The sequence below is a fragment of the Hippoglossus hippoglossus genome, chromosome 13 (genome assembly GCF_009819705.1).
Source record: "Hippoglossus hippoglossus isolate fHipHip1 chromosome 13, fHipHip1.pri, whole genome shotgun sequence".
Classification (NCBI taxonomy): domain Eukaryota; kingdom Metazoa; phylum Chordata; class Actinopteri; order Pleuronectiformes; family Pleuronectidae; genus Hippoglossus; species Hippoglossus hippoglossus.
The window spans coordinates 22,026,574-22,041,558 of record NC_047163.1 but is presented as its reverse complement, the minus strand read 5'-3'; the positions used below and the strand labels follow the sequence as shown (position 1 = coordinate 22,041,558).

Sequence of the window (14,985 nt, the reverse complement as noted above, 5' to 3'; positions counted from 1 at the left end):
GCTCACCAAAGGTTTGACCTTCAACTAGAGCTCGACTGATGTGGATTTTTGAGAACCAATGCTGATACCAATATAAGGGAGTACAACATTTCAGTTATACACCATCAAACCCATATGGCAAAGAAATGTAATTGAGGCTTGATATTTTAACAGTTTGACCAAAAACTTTATTTTAAAATAAAGACACAAATACAACCAAATATATTAAAATGTACATGCATGACTTTTCTGCATTGTTAATTCTGTAAAATAAAAGTTTTCATATTACATAACATACACAAAGATACTGATATGTCTGTCGGATTTTTATCGTGCAACTATTCATCGGTTTTGGTCTAACTTCCACATTATTGAAAACCATCAATTCAAACCCTCTGGACTCAACACACTGGATGATCTCTTATTTTCTCTGTGACATTAAAGAATAAAGAATAATCGATGTTGTAAAACAATAACACATATAGTCCCATAGTCTACTCTAGACAATATAAATTTATCAAACGTCCATCGCAATATAGGCCAATAAAAGCCACAATAGTAAATGTACTGCATTTCCAAAAATGTATTATCAGCCTGATCCAATTATCCTAAGTTTTCAAGTATTTTCTATGACCACACCATTGGTCACACTCTTTCCTTCTGTCCGGACAGTAGACAATATGTGTTGATTGAATTACAGTAATGTTTTTAATTTCCACTGCTTCGAACCAGAGTTTGGAAGACTCCCGATAGAACCCCCTGTTTAAACAACTGCCTGCTCCACATGGAGGCTCTTGGAATTAATGAATGTCATCACGAACAGCAGGAAGGAGGAAGTGAACGGGTTCAGGACTCGGGGCCACGAACAGGTTAAAAGGAGGGAGGTCATTGGTGGTGCCTGGTCAGACCCTGATAGGTCACTGCTCAGTGGTCTGCTCTCTGCTGCCTCTCATCCGTGAAGTGACGGGTCTCCGCCTCCGAGATGCACTGATTTCAGTGTTATTCCGCCGGGCAAAACAAGCTTTCCACCGCTGCTCCGGATCTATTTGTTTCTAAACCTGTCGGCATGGATGGACACCGTGCGTAAAGTCCGCCTCCGGGTTCGGCTGCGTGTGAGACCGGCGGGGGGGACAAGTTTGTGGAAGTTGTGGAGGAGACGAGTCGAAGGTAAAGTGTGAGGAAACGTGTCACGGTGTTTTCTATTCCCGGGCTTTATCCGTGTCGGAGCTGACTTTGCTGTGGCGTTGTCCTGAAATGTGCTTTGCGTCGTAGGATTAAAACGCACAAACCGAAACAACGTCGTCAATTAAGTGTGTGAAGACAGTTTAATACACTCAGCGTGCAACCGACTCCCTGTTCATATGCTGAGATTGAATTGAATGTATCGATTTAGCAGCTTCTGAGTAAACAGCGTATTGATCACTGACAGGAAATAGCGGCGCAGTGATTGGAGGCTGAGACAGGTGCTGCTGCTACTGTGTGTGTGCGTGTGTGCGTGTCAGTAAACGCTTCCAGGAATTGAATATAAATCAAAGTACAATGTTTTCACGAGGGATTTTTTGTATTGTTTTTATATGCAGATGTTATTGTAGTTAATGATTAAACAAGAAAAAACTAATTTCACGTATGATTTAAATTAATTATATCCGATTTTTCACATCAGTCAATAATAATTATCATGATAAATCTCTCATTATATATTTTCAATCAAGTTCAATCACTGATTTTGGCTCATGAGGGAAGATTGGGGTTTAAAACTCTTCTTTACGAGCAGAGAATGACAAACACTTGATAAACAGCAAAACCTTTTACACACCTGATTATGTGTTACATCTCCTCACTGTCCATAAACACTATCTATCGATCAACCTTTGTTATATTTCTATTGATGAAATGATATTGCAATATAGTTGACATTGTTTTATTGCTCAGCCCAACTCTTGTTACACTTACAAACTTACGAGTCCTTAACGCATTAGTAATCATTCCGAGGAGGACTAAAGAGGAATATAGGGTCCTGACTCAGTTGTGTGCTGTAAAAAACTATAATAGAAGTATCAAGTATGAGTTCTGCCTTGGAGAAGTGTTCACTGCTCCATCAGTGTTTGTAATCTCCTTATCTGCTCCATTTGTTCCTGGTGTTGACATGTTTCCTGTGCACATTACCACCTCGTCTGTAGCCTCCTGTAGAAGGTTGCTGTTGTGAGGTTAAGGTTGATTTGAAATATATTAGATGTTTCGGCTAAAATCTTTATAGCCAGCCCATAGCTGTTTTTACATACTTTACTCTGAGTAGAGGAAGGTGGCCTATATGTGACATCTCCATCATCTCTGTATTGCTGGGGACCTTCTGATAAACACTTTGGTTATTTTGGATTCACATTTGCTTGCTGCTGATTACATTTCAAGGTAATAGCAGATTACTGCACTACAGTATTTTGTGTGTTTGTCTGTCTGTATATGACGAGTAATCAGTGCACTGGTGGACAGGGTTGGCATAAGAAACAAATAATAATAAAAAAAACATAATGTCTATGTGAACACTGTTTGGCGGAATCACCTAAGACATACATTTTTTATTGGATGGTTTAATAATGTGAATACTATCCATCAGGATCTGGTTCATTTGTATGTTTGTACACACACACACGCATACACATGTGCAGTATATGTTCATGTGCAACCGGTGGTTAACTTTGTGAGGCATGATGACCTGAATTTATTCTTTCTGACATTTTCCTTTGATGCAGCAAGAGTATGTGGTATTTAAAGCTATAAGACAAAGTGTAAAAATAAGCCTATTAATGCTCTTTAAAAGTGCACTAGATTACACTTGACACTTGGCCATCTTAACAGAACACAAATGAAAGAGCACTGTCTCGATTCTCACTAATCCAAACCCTAACCCAGCTCGTAGTGTGGGATTTTGTTTCGCATAGCAAACAAATTGGAAACCTTTCAGGAACTGACTTATTTATGTAAATCACATTCAGGATTAGAACTGTTAACAAGACTCCTTTTGGCAAGCAGTTACAGTTTCTGAAAGTTTTAGAGATATTTCTTAACCAACACTGATTGCAGCATCTCTGAAGTCTTCAAAGTATAGTTGCCCCATTTCACGTCCTCATTTGAGCTTCGCCTCATGAATCTCTTGTCTTTGAATTTTATTTGCTGTGAAAAGGCCTGTAGCTCAGCACAACAACAACATGCTCCGAACAACAGCTGTTAGTACATAAAACAGTGTGTGGCTGTTGCTGTGGCCAGCTCTGTCCCACTGAATGAGACCACTTTGAATGCAGCTCACAGACCAATGTCTCCCGGCTTCCGTCCGCCCCTCTCCTCTCAGCTGTTTGTGACAGTCAGGCCTGGGAAAAATGCCTCCTAACTCCACAGGAAATTACTGTTGAAGAACAGCCTGGCCTGTTGCTTGCAGTTGTCTCAGTTGTTACTGTTAATAAATTATTTATTGTTATAAAAAGTTTTTTTTACATACACTGTGAAATTCTTTTGTTTGTGCTTGCTCATTATGCAAGTGATTGTTCTCCTGTGTTTTCTTGCTTTGTTCTGGTGAAAGACCTCTAATGTAGTACGTTCTGAACTTTGTATCTATAGGCTTGAAACCATAGATATGTGCCAGAGTTTGTAACAGTCCACCAGCTCCGGAGACAATGTAGTTTAGTGGGCAGGGCTTGTTTCTTTTTTTTAAATCTGTGTGATCTCGACATGGTTTTCCCGTGTATTGACATTTTTCAAGAAACGTTTTTTAATCAGTTTAAATGCTGTTTTGTCGACTGCAAAAGATGGTGGCAGTCATTGACAGTGACAGGCTTGTTAGTGGTTTTCAACCATCAGTTTGAACACCTGACAATACAGGAGAAGTAAATATAGTCATTCGTGAATTAAGTAATGGTTATAATGAACATTTTTGTCAGGAAACTGTGCCCTTCAGGGAATCGTGCATTAATTATCGACTTATGAGAAGTTCACGCTGTTCAGATGAGTTGTGAGCACAGATCTAAAACTTGCTCACGGTGTGACAGGAGGAGATCATTATATCTGCTGGAGCTCTAAAAGCTACAGCTCCTGCTGATATCTCATTTCAGAAGAGAGAAACTGGTGCATCACTTTCTTGGTATGATAGTAGATTTTAGCAGCTGCTTCTAAAGCAAAAACGAATCTGCCAATTAATTCACAATTGTAGATGTGGAAAGTTCACACCCTAGATTCCGTCCCAGCAGAGTTTTTTGGTCGCTTGTACAGCAACATAAACATCACTGACATTAGCGATACCAAATGTGAAAGTAGAGTGTGACAGACCCAAATGGAGTGTGTCAGCAGCATTTCATCAATTTAAAATAATAAAACATAGTCAGAACTAATTCACACAGAGTTGCTGCCACAAAGATTAAAACACTGATAGAAACCGTGATCCACCAAGGCTTCTATGGAAAATCCAGAGCTTCCAGTTTGATTGCATTTATTAAGGCTTATTAGGGCTGATAGAGATCAGATGCTGCAGAATCAGATCAGACCCACTCAAAACTATGGTCGTTTATATGGTACATGGCACCGTGTGTATTACTCGTGTATTACCAGTGTCAAATATTGGCAAAATGTTAGCTGCTAGCTTAATGTTAACTAGCTAAAACATTTCTTCATTGCTGCTCTAGAAATGGTACTTGACAGTGGCAGTACAGCGCAACTGCTATTTTGAGGCCGCGAAGAAGAAGGTATCCATGGGGAAAAGCAAATTGTAGTTTTATCTGGGTGAGACTTATATACTTTAAATACGTGGTATTGGATTGGTATATAGATTTGCATACTCGCAGATGCTCGACCGGGCATTTTCGGCAGAATTTGAGGCATTTCCGATGTTGGTATTGGTATCTCAACGTCTCTAAGTATGTACCATTTTAATCTCAGATTTGTTTCAGACTTTTGCTTCTTCAGATCAGCCCTTCATTCAATGCATTCAATGCACTTTTGAAACCAACTACTCATTCAGTCAAATTTTTTTTTAATTCAGGTTCCTTAAATGTCTTAAATTCTTTTCATCCTAGTTGTGAGAGTGAACCAGTTAGGGTGTGTGTTCACCACAGTCTCCCATAATACCACATAGGCGACTATGTTCTCCTTTACCAGAGCTGTGCCTGTTTCCATAGTGTAACGGTGCTATTTTTAGAAGGAAGGGTACCTAAATAAGAGATGAAAGCTCCAGTTTTCATCAGTACAGCGAGTCTCCATAGACGTGGACAAAAGAGAAGATGGATGGAGCAGCCAAGTTGACGATGAGGATTGTGGAACTCAGGATTTGCTGCCTGCTCTGAATGATAAGGATTTACTCTGACCACATCGCAATGCATAATACTTTTTTGACATAGCTTTATGTTAAAGTTTGTGTATAAAGTCCTGTGACTTGTAGCTTTGCAGCTATTAATGTAACCTTACGTAAGTAATAAATGACCTGAATACAACCTTACTGTATTTAGGCCATATTTACAATGAGGCCATTTTACCATAAATAACTTAACTGTCTGGCAAGCAGCGCAGCAGCAGAGCTGGAAGAAAGAGAGTGGTGTGTTTTCAAGCGAGTCATTTATGGCACAATGCGTTCCTTCAGTCGTCTTTACAGCGAGTCGCGTGTGCACTCGGATGCCAGTCAGACTGGAGCTCTAGTAAGATTTACACTGTAGATAAGCACAGGAAAGAAAAAAGATAAAATGAGGTGAATCCTATTACATGAGCAGATTTCATAATCTTGTCATGGCTTCACAGTGCATGTATGCATTTGTGCATCAATACTGTAGCCATGTTTTATGTGGGGAGTATGGACCATACGTACACAGCACATCAAAAGCATCATACCTGTGAGAAAAAAGTTACACAGATATTTTATGTAGTATTATGATTTCATCATAATTGTCGAAGCTTTTTTCTCCATTGAACAGCACTGTTGTTAGCTGAAGGGGTCTGACATTTTTCCATACAGTGTATACATCGCACATATCAAATATCACATATCATAACCACTGACAAATTACATAATTTATTTTATGGTAATGTGCTTTAAATACAAAGACATTTTTCAGAAGTGCTTTTGTTTGTGTGTTATATGTATTGGACAAATGGTCGCCTTTTGCAATTTCTGCCTTTTGCCGGCCGGTCAGAGACCTTGTGACTGGTGCAGTGATATAAGCACTATGCTTCAGTCTACTAGCAGCCCTCTGTCAAGTATTTTCTCAAATTCTTCTTCCTCCGTCTTAAACACCCGTCTCTTTAAGGCCTCCCTCTGATAAAGCCAAGTCTCCTCTGATTGGCCAGCTGCCCTACCCTGTTCTGATTGGTCAACCACTTCCAGTGCACGTAGGAAATGTTGGCCTCCAATTTTTCTTTACCTGGCTTTGTTAGGGGGCGTGCTAGATTAGCCGCTAGCTGTGCATTATGAAAATGTGGAGCATTGTGATGCCATGTGCATCACAACCCAGAGAATTTGGTTTTTTTAACTTTGCAGACCTTTTACATACATGAAAAATATAACACGGCAGAGGAAAGAAAAACTGAAAAAAAAAACATAATATGTCTCCTTTGAAAATACACCCTGCCTACCATTTAAATTAAGGGTTTTTAAAACTTATTTAAATATCACGCCTTTATTCAACAACTATGGAAGCAGCAGGTCAAATTGTGCCACAGGCGGGACACCACCAATCACTTTAGACATGTTTACATGGACATCAATATTCTGATCTTAACCCGATTGAGACAGTTGTCTGAATAAGCCACTGCCATGTAAACAGCATTTGGTATTCACCTGAACCTGAATAAGGTCATACTCGAAATAATCAGTAATCAAATTATGACAAGCAAAGTATTTCGACCTTAGTCACATTATATAGACATGTTTACGTCTTAATCCCATAATATTGCAACATCAACACACAGCAGTTACCAACTGCTTGACATCATAACCAGACTACGCTCTGTAACATGTAATCAGGAATATGAATAGAATATTCTGTTAGCAACCAAATATCATAATAGTCTTATGCAGAATGAGGTCAATAGTTGGGATATTACTGTAAATAGAATCATTGTGGTCATTCCACTTATGTTGTGGTCATTCCGTGTTTTTAATTTGACTCAAATGGAAATCGTATTCAGAGGGTTCATGTTATCTTGGATCCTCACAATAAATGCTGCATTGCATTACTATGCTGTTTACCATATAGACCTGAGATGTGACTTTAAGAAAACATGTACATATATATAATATATCTTTCTCTCTGATTGTTACAGCAGCCGTCTTATTGTCATAGTCTTTTCAGTCTTTACTCACCGTGACAAAGAGATTTCCTGCTCCTCGGATATGTACCCTTGTGAAGAATTAATTTGACTAATCGGAGTATGTTTTTTATGAGAGTTCATTTAATCAGCATTTGCATGCCTCTGTAATCTGCCCTCAGTCTTTGACATTGTGCTGACAGGGACACGGTGCTAAGAATAGAGAGGCAGGGAACAATGGAGCTGAACTTAGATGGTCAGTAATGACGCGTGAAAGGCAAGCATTCACATGGTTGTTCTGCAAGTGCAGCCATGACGGTGATGGAAAACTGTGATCCCTTGTCTCAGCTGTAACAGCAAAGCTGCTCCGTGGTGGGTCCATCTGTTGACTCCACTAATGTTCGCATGGCAAAGTGCACACAGCACTGAGACACAAGATGGATAGGTCACCATAGGGTCCTTCCTGCCGTGCGTTGTATTTTTTTTTCTATTGTTGCACTGCACAGGTGAGTCAACATGCTCTCCAGCAGAGTGCAGTGTTTTACAGTATTTCCCTTTTCTATGACATGACTCTGAAAAAAAAAATCTTTTAATGAATGAAATATGTTTACGAAATCCAAAAACATAAATACAGACAGATTCATGGAAGTGGCTGCAGACAAAACTAATTTAACTAGATTATGAACCATTTCCATATGCTTAACTATGACATCACCTGAGTTAAGCCTAGCGATGGCATATTACGACCCGAGGAACGTGTGAAACTGTAACAAGAAACGTTGTCTCCTCATGATTTATGCATTATTTTCCCCCACCTCTACACACCGCCTGCAGAGCCTGTGTGTATTATTGTTGTGGGTGTGGGTGTATATGTGTGTATAGCCCCACACTGCACATTTCTATAGGAACACAAACAGTGCCGTGACAGAAGAGGCATAGATGATATTTTGGTCTGTCAGCGTTTTTTTCGCTTTTCTTAACACATCCATCCATCTTAAGCTTGTACAGTTGAAGGCATTTCGTTCAATGCATTTCATAACACCTTTCATAATGAATATTAAACAATGACTTCATGATGATTTAATAATGCATGTGGAGTGAATGAATTGGTCATTATTATCTTAATCATTTATAACATACCAGGACGCCGTCAGTACTGATACAGTAAGATGTAGGCCTGAGATATATATAAGTATATGACTATGGTGACAGTGAAACATTGCAATGGACAATAAAATCAAAATTCAAACAATTGAATTTCTACTTCCATTATGGAATAAAGCAGTTGATTTTGAACTTGTTTTATTTCTTGGTTCAGTGCAGACACCTGATCCAATTTTTCTGAATTCTGCACAAGCACTGGAGGGAACTTTTTTTGCTTTTACTTCCTGAAGGAGAAAAGATCAGGGTCACGTGACAATGATTTTTTTTGTATTACTTCGACTGGCTTTTTTTCTTTTTTTTAAAATGTTGTTTATTGATTTTCACATTTAGAAAATATTACAGTCCCCTTGGCACATACCCCCTTTAGAGTGATAGGAAGATACACAATTAAAAGCAAAAAAAAAATAAAGATAACTTAGACAGAGTACGCCAATCCAATCCAATGCTCAAACCACAGTAATATTACATGCTGTGCATATTAACATATGACAGAAAAGGATTCCAGGTCTTTTCAAATGTGTTAGCAGTCCCAGACAAGGTCAACCTAATTTTCTCCAATGAAAGAGAAAAAAACACTTCTTTGATCCATCTCGCATGGGTAGTTGGAGCTGAGGATTTCCATTGTAACAATATTAATCTTCTTGAGTTGTGAACGCTATCAAGTCCTTATTGGCAGAAGACAAATTAAGCGGAAAGGGCAACACACCAAAAAGAGCAGAAAAAACGTTAGGGACAAGATTCCTCCCAGTTGCCTTGGATAATATTTGGAAGACCTCAGACCAGAATCTATTCAAAGAGGGACAGCCCAAGAACATATGTGTATAACTTCCTGGCGCTTGTCGACATCGATCACGTTTCAAACATTTTTACAATCACGGTGTAGTGAGCTCGGTGCAGAATCCTGCACTGAGTGAAACTGTGTTTGCCACCAATAGATGACCTGTGTACGATCTCTCCCCGAGATGTAAGATCTCTCCCCACACATCACTCAGAATCACCTCTCCCAAATCTGTCTCCCAAGTAGTTTTGAGGACATTAGAGGAGCCCGAACAGAGGTTGTGTATGTTTGAATAAATAATAGAGATCGCCCCCTTCAGTGACGGGAGAGCGAAGGTCGTTTAATGTGTCAGCCCTAAATATTCCAAGATAAACAAAGCCTGGAGAAACCAGGAATCAAACCAGGAACCATCTGATCATCAAACCACTCACACTTTAATCTCTGCAGCAAAGTTGGGTTCTGACAGCAGTTTCCTTTTTGGTAGATTCGTGGATTGATGGCGCAAAGGATTTAGGACCATTCTGTTTTGTTTTTCTATGAAGGATAAACAGGGGAAGAAAATATTAAGAGTGCCATTTAGCTGAATAGTAATCGTGGCAGAATAAGTATAGATAAGTAAATGTGGATATGTTGATGAGTAACCTATCTAGTAAACCATTTAGTTAATCCTGTTAAAGTTCAAGCTTCATGGTCATTAAAGGTTTGATTTTACCAAGATTGGGAATTTGTAGACGGAAATAATGAGACAGTGTTTCAACCGAATAGCATTGACCTTTAGACACCCTATTTGCTTTAAGTCAAATATTTGTGAATGAATCAAGGCTGATGGAGTCTAAAAGTAAACTATAATATTTGGCACTGATAGTAGTGTTTGAATTTTGACCTTTAGCAAGAATGCCTCAAATTTGTTTGAGTCCATTTCTGATTCAAGCTGTATTTGACCATTACATGGTTATTAATGGGTCTTCATATTAGGCCATCCCAAAATTACCTTTATTTTATAGAGTTATATAAAAGATAATATTTAACTAGAAGCCAGACAGATGGCATAGTTTATGACAACAATATTAACCCGATTAAGACAACAGTCTGAATAAGACAGTGCCATGAAAACAGCATTTTCTGATTACCCTAACCTGGATAAGACCATACAAAAGAAGAACGACAAAATTAAATTCAAAATGATAAACAGTATTATCATGCATTTAACTATTTACAGTTGGGGTTTTAAGATTATGGTGGAAATGTCGGACATATGACGTAGTGATTATAAGACTATGCTCTGTAACATTTAAACATGAATATGAATGGCATATTCTAGTAGCTGCTCATGTAAAGATAGTCAGAGAATTGTCTTAAGGTCATAAAGCTATTGTCCATTTAAACGCAGTCACTGATTCGGATGCTCTATATCTCCAGTGATATTTTGATGGCTGCACATTAAGGTCAGTGTCTCTGCATTGCTTTTGACATGACAGTCAGACTCCTGATGAACAGACAGATCAGGCAGTGTCATAGAAACAGAGTTCTAACTGTTCACTTCTGTCTTTTAAACAGAAACCTTTTTGTGTTGTGTATATTGAACAACTAACTAACATACTCGCTTTTACTCGCTTAGGTCAAAACCTGTTGTCCATTTATGCTTTAACCAAAGGAGTATTGGTCAACATTGGTCTATCATATTACAGTTTTATAGCACAACTGATTTCTTCTAAACACATTAAATAATGAAAGCTATTTTTGTCGTACTAAATTTCAGCAGTCCTTAAAATGTGTTTTTTAAAGTCAACACTTAAGGGAGATATGAGTTTTTTATTCACTTAAGCTGCGTAGCTGCTGCTTTAAATCCCTCTGCCAGAAACCTATGAGTCAGTTTTGTATTGGCCTCAAAGTATCTTCTGTAGTGCAGTCGGTGCAGCTGTCAAATCCCACTTCTATTAAGTCTCTGGATCATCTCCAAGATCAGGCCTCCTCTCACTTATTCCATTTAAGAAAAGGTTTTGTCATTCTCTCACTTCCTCCAGGCAAGACTAATGAATGGCTGTCTACCTCTCTGAATGAGAGCAGCACCAAAACTTAGATTTACAGTGCAGACCACATTCAGTCAGATTTCAAAACAATTACACTACTCCCCTTTCACATTTCTGATACGTTAAATCCATATCAGCTTCCACAGAAAACACATTTCCTTTTCTGTAACAGAGTCTCTTTGACTCTGGATCGTCTCGTCTCAATATTAAGCCTGTATTTTAAATATACTGTTGCATAACATTCTGTTCCCAAAATAAATGTTCTATGAATTAGTATTCACAACCTTTAAAAGATTCATTTGAATGGATAATGTAGTAATAAATGGTACTATTATAATATGACCTGTGCAAACAGGATAGGCTGTGTCTTCCTTTGTCAGTAGACAGATAAGTTACCCCTGCTATTTGTTTGTCCCCTCATAAGTGTCCAGCTGAGAATGCCATATGTGCAGAATAATTATTATTCTGATGTTAATGGTTTAGGCTATGAGCCGAACGCTGCTTGGGTTTACTATTGATTTTGTATATGCTGCATTTAAGGCTGATCTCCAACAAGTAGGGCTGTAACGATCCTCCAAATCAACGGTTCGGTTCGGACCTCAGTTTTAGAGCCACAGTTTGGTTCATACCTCGGTTTTCTTTTTTAGGGGGGGTAGTAGTGGGTGCGTAATCTGATGTCTATCTTCATAAACCAACAATTTAGGAAAGTGAACAGAAAGAGAAACCTCCTTGTCGCTTCAATAACAACAGCATGCCTATTTACAATATGTACAGGGAACTCACGGTATTGTCAATGGTCAAGTCGGACAGTCAGTTGGGCATAAGTCAGCCGGCAGCTTCAGGGAACCTTCATAGGGAATAAACATCCACCTGACTCCGACATCTGATTTCCTCCTGCTCCTGAGTGGGACAACATCATTGCTCATTACACTCCCACTTTGATCACTTGCTTTGCAATGGTTTTTACCATATCCCATTTTATGTTTTTCCTTGGTTTGCTTGAGAGTTCTCCTGTCAAACCTGACAGGTTTGTTTTTTTGCCCATATTTGGCAAAATGTCAAAGGTTAACCACATTTTCACCTCGTCCAACATCAGACATTTGTCACTATGGTGCACACTTGGCTGCCCTTTCAAAAGATAAACTCGTTAGCCGTCACTCAGATATGCATTGTCTAGAGTGGCAGTAATCCATGAAGGTTGAAGGTTAACTCTGATTTGTTTGTGGACATTGATAGACTGTTTAAAGGTCTGTGATACGCTCAATGACGTTTTTTAAAGAAAGAAAGACATTAGGGATTGATAAACTTTGACTGGTGCATGGTGGTGGATAGGCAGTGTACTTATCAGATCAGAATGTGACCATGCTTGGGTGTGTTTGTGCATCTGATCAGAAGTGCTGCCTGTTTCCTGTGATTGCTTATCATGGTGTATGCCTGTGTCCTGTGTGTCTCCCTGCAAATTATGCCTGCCTTTTAGATTATCTTTGTGTGTGTGTGTGTGTGTGTGTGTGTGTGTGTGTGTGTGTGTGTGTGTGTGTGTGTGTGTGTGTGTGTGTGTGTGTGTGTGTGTGTGTGTGTGTGTGTGTGTGTGTGTGTGTGTGTGTGTGTGTGTGTGTGTGTGTGTGTGTGTTCACTTGGCTGCTTAACTTGGTCATTATCACCCACAGCCTTGCTTGTACCTTGCAGTCCTTTCACCTCCCTCTAACCTGTAGGTATTAACCACGTGGAGACGGCGACACACTGGGGTACAAGAAGGACCTTTCCCCCTCTGGCATGGGCACAAGCTGAGCTGACAGAGACCTCCGGTGCTGCAGCAGTGCCAAAATGTGCACACAGTGACAACAAACAACCTTGCAGCCTTTTTTACACAACTTCAGCATCAATATTCAAGGACTGACAGTTGGTGCCTTCCCCTTTAGCATTAGCAACAGCCGCTAAGTTAACAGCTCTGGCAGCTCGGACTGTAGCATAGCCAATGTGTTAAGTGAGTGCGTGTAACTTGGCCCGCTTGTCCCTGGCCGGAACGGCAAAGGAGTTGTGTTACACTCCCTGACAGGCCTTATACATGTTTCATCTGCTGCTCTCAGAACAGAAGCCCCCTTTGTTATCTAATCCAGCCCTCTCCTCCCCAGCCGAGAGACTGACTTTACTGCCACAAGACTGCTCTTCACAGTCTGTCAGATAGCCACTGAGCTGATACATATCAACCAACAGCTGAAGAGCAGCAGAAGGACTTGCTCAGGCCCCAGATATCTGCTATCAGGACTTCTCAGCCAGTCTCTCAAACCATTGGCTGGCACAAGAGGAACTGAGGGGGCTGTGGGAGGTCCAACAAAGATTTTCAAGGATCTAAATTGTGCCTCGTCTATTCTGCACTAAACCTCAAATTTGCTGTAGCTAATCACCCTTCAAGCTGCCGAATTGCAAAGTCTTCAATTCTTGTAACCAAGAATCTAAAAAAAGAAGTTCATTGGGTGTTGCATTTGTATTTTAGTAAGCCAGTCAGGACCATGAGTGACACTCTTAGACCTCCTTCACTCCAGGTAAGCGTCCCAATCGATGCTCCAGCATACTCAGACGGAGGAAACAACGGCGTGTCGGATGGTTGCCTGCGATCCAGCTCCTCGACCCCAACTCTCCGGCGCAAGCGCTTCAAGATGCGCCGCATGAGGAACGTGCCCAGCGAGAGGGAGATCGAAAGAGGGCGGCTGAACAGTTGCCACCTCACAGCTCGGTCCCACTCCGGCTCCAAGGAGTACCTCCAGCTGCCTTCCATTGAGATCACGCCATCCAGCGATGAAGATGCCCTGTCTTCCTGGTCCAGCTGCTCCACGCCCAGTGCCTCCCCTCGCCGCAAACGTTTCCTGTTGAGGAAGTGGCTGAAGGTCCGAGAGAAGAAGGAGCATGTCAGTGAGAGCAGGTTGGTATGCCCCCCCCTTACTCACCTCTCCCCATTCCCTTTCTCTCCCCTAATACCTCCATGCTGCTGCAAGGCTCCTGCTAACTGCACTAATGTGGTTTATCACTAAGATTTGTCAGTTTTGTTATGTCAGGTATTTTAGAGTATAGTGTGTATAGTATAGTGTTTAGCTTGATGCTTTGTTTAGCTTTTCAGACTTGGATACTTGCTCAACATCTTGCAGCTCAATCAACAATCTTGTGCCCAGTCTGAAACACAAAATGGCCTTTTCACTTTATAAAACTGTTGCAAGCATCCGCCTGTAACAACACAGCACTAATGGTAGTAGACTAACGCACCGTCCTGTGTAGTTTCCACTCGTGGTTATGATTCACCCCTGTCCGTTTGTTTGTTGATTGGTTGGTTTTGATTTTAAGCAAGATTGCACAAAAACAACAGAAATCTTGGTGTGGATGCAGGAAATTGTCTTCACTTTCTTTAACATTGTGAAACAGTGTGTTTTACAACATTATCCCAGTGAATAATCCATGAATCTTGATTAAATCAGGCACATTTATGGAACTCATATCTATGAGTGGTGCAGCTTGATTGGATTTAAGTGGACTGTTGGGCCTTGGTGGATGTGCCCCACTGAGTGTCATTCTAGTTTTCTATGTTGCTGTCCTGTGTTTCGGGTTTACAGGTGATTTGTTGTGAGATACACTGACATCTAAGATAAAGTATGTGATAGTGGCACTAAGAAGAAAGGTCATAGGGTCAATAAGTATCTCAGCCTTTACAAAGTTGTATTTCAACGATTTAAGTAATTTCACCTGTAAGTATATTTCAGTCAA

At 40.1% G+C, this 14,985-nt stretch overlaps 1 protein-coding gene across 11 annotated transcripts in view; it reads left to right on the top strand.

Moving 5' to 3' along the window:
• Positions 1-14,985, top strand: part of gramd1bb (GRAM domain containing 1Bb) — a 119,725-nt gene that overhangs the window by 24,231 nt on the left and 80,509 nt on the right. For 2 of the 11 annotated variants that reach the window (XM_034605467.1, XM_034605464.1), the window contains exons 1-2: positions 869-1,146; positions 12,945-14,152. In XM_034605467.1, the coding sequence (XP_034461358.1) occupies positions 13,743-14,152 (410 nt within the window). In that variant the 5' untranslated portion in view covers positions 869-1,146; positions 12,945-13,742. Of the gene's footprint in view, positions 1-868; positions 1,147-12,944; positions 14,153-14,985 lie in introns of those variants that run through there. The other 9 variants (XM_034605468.1, XM_034605470.1, XM_034605482.1 and 6 more) reach the window with 7 other exon arrangements.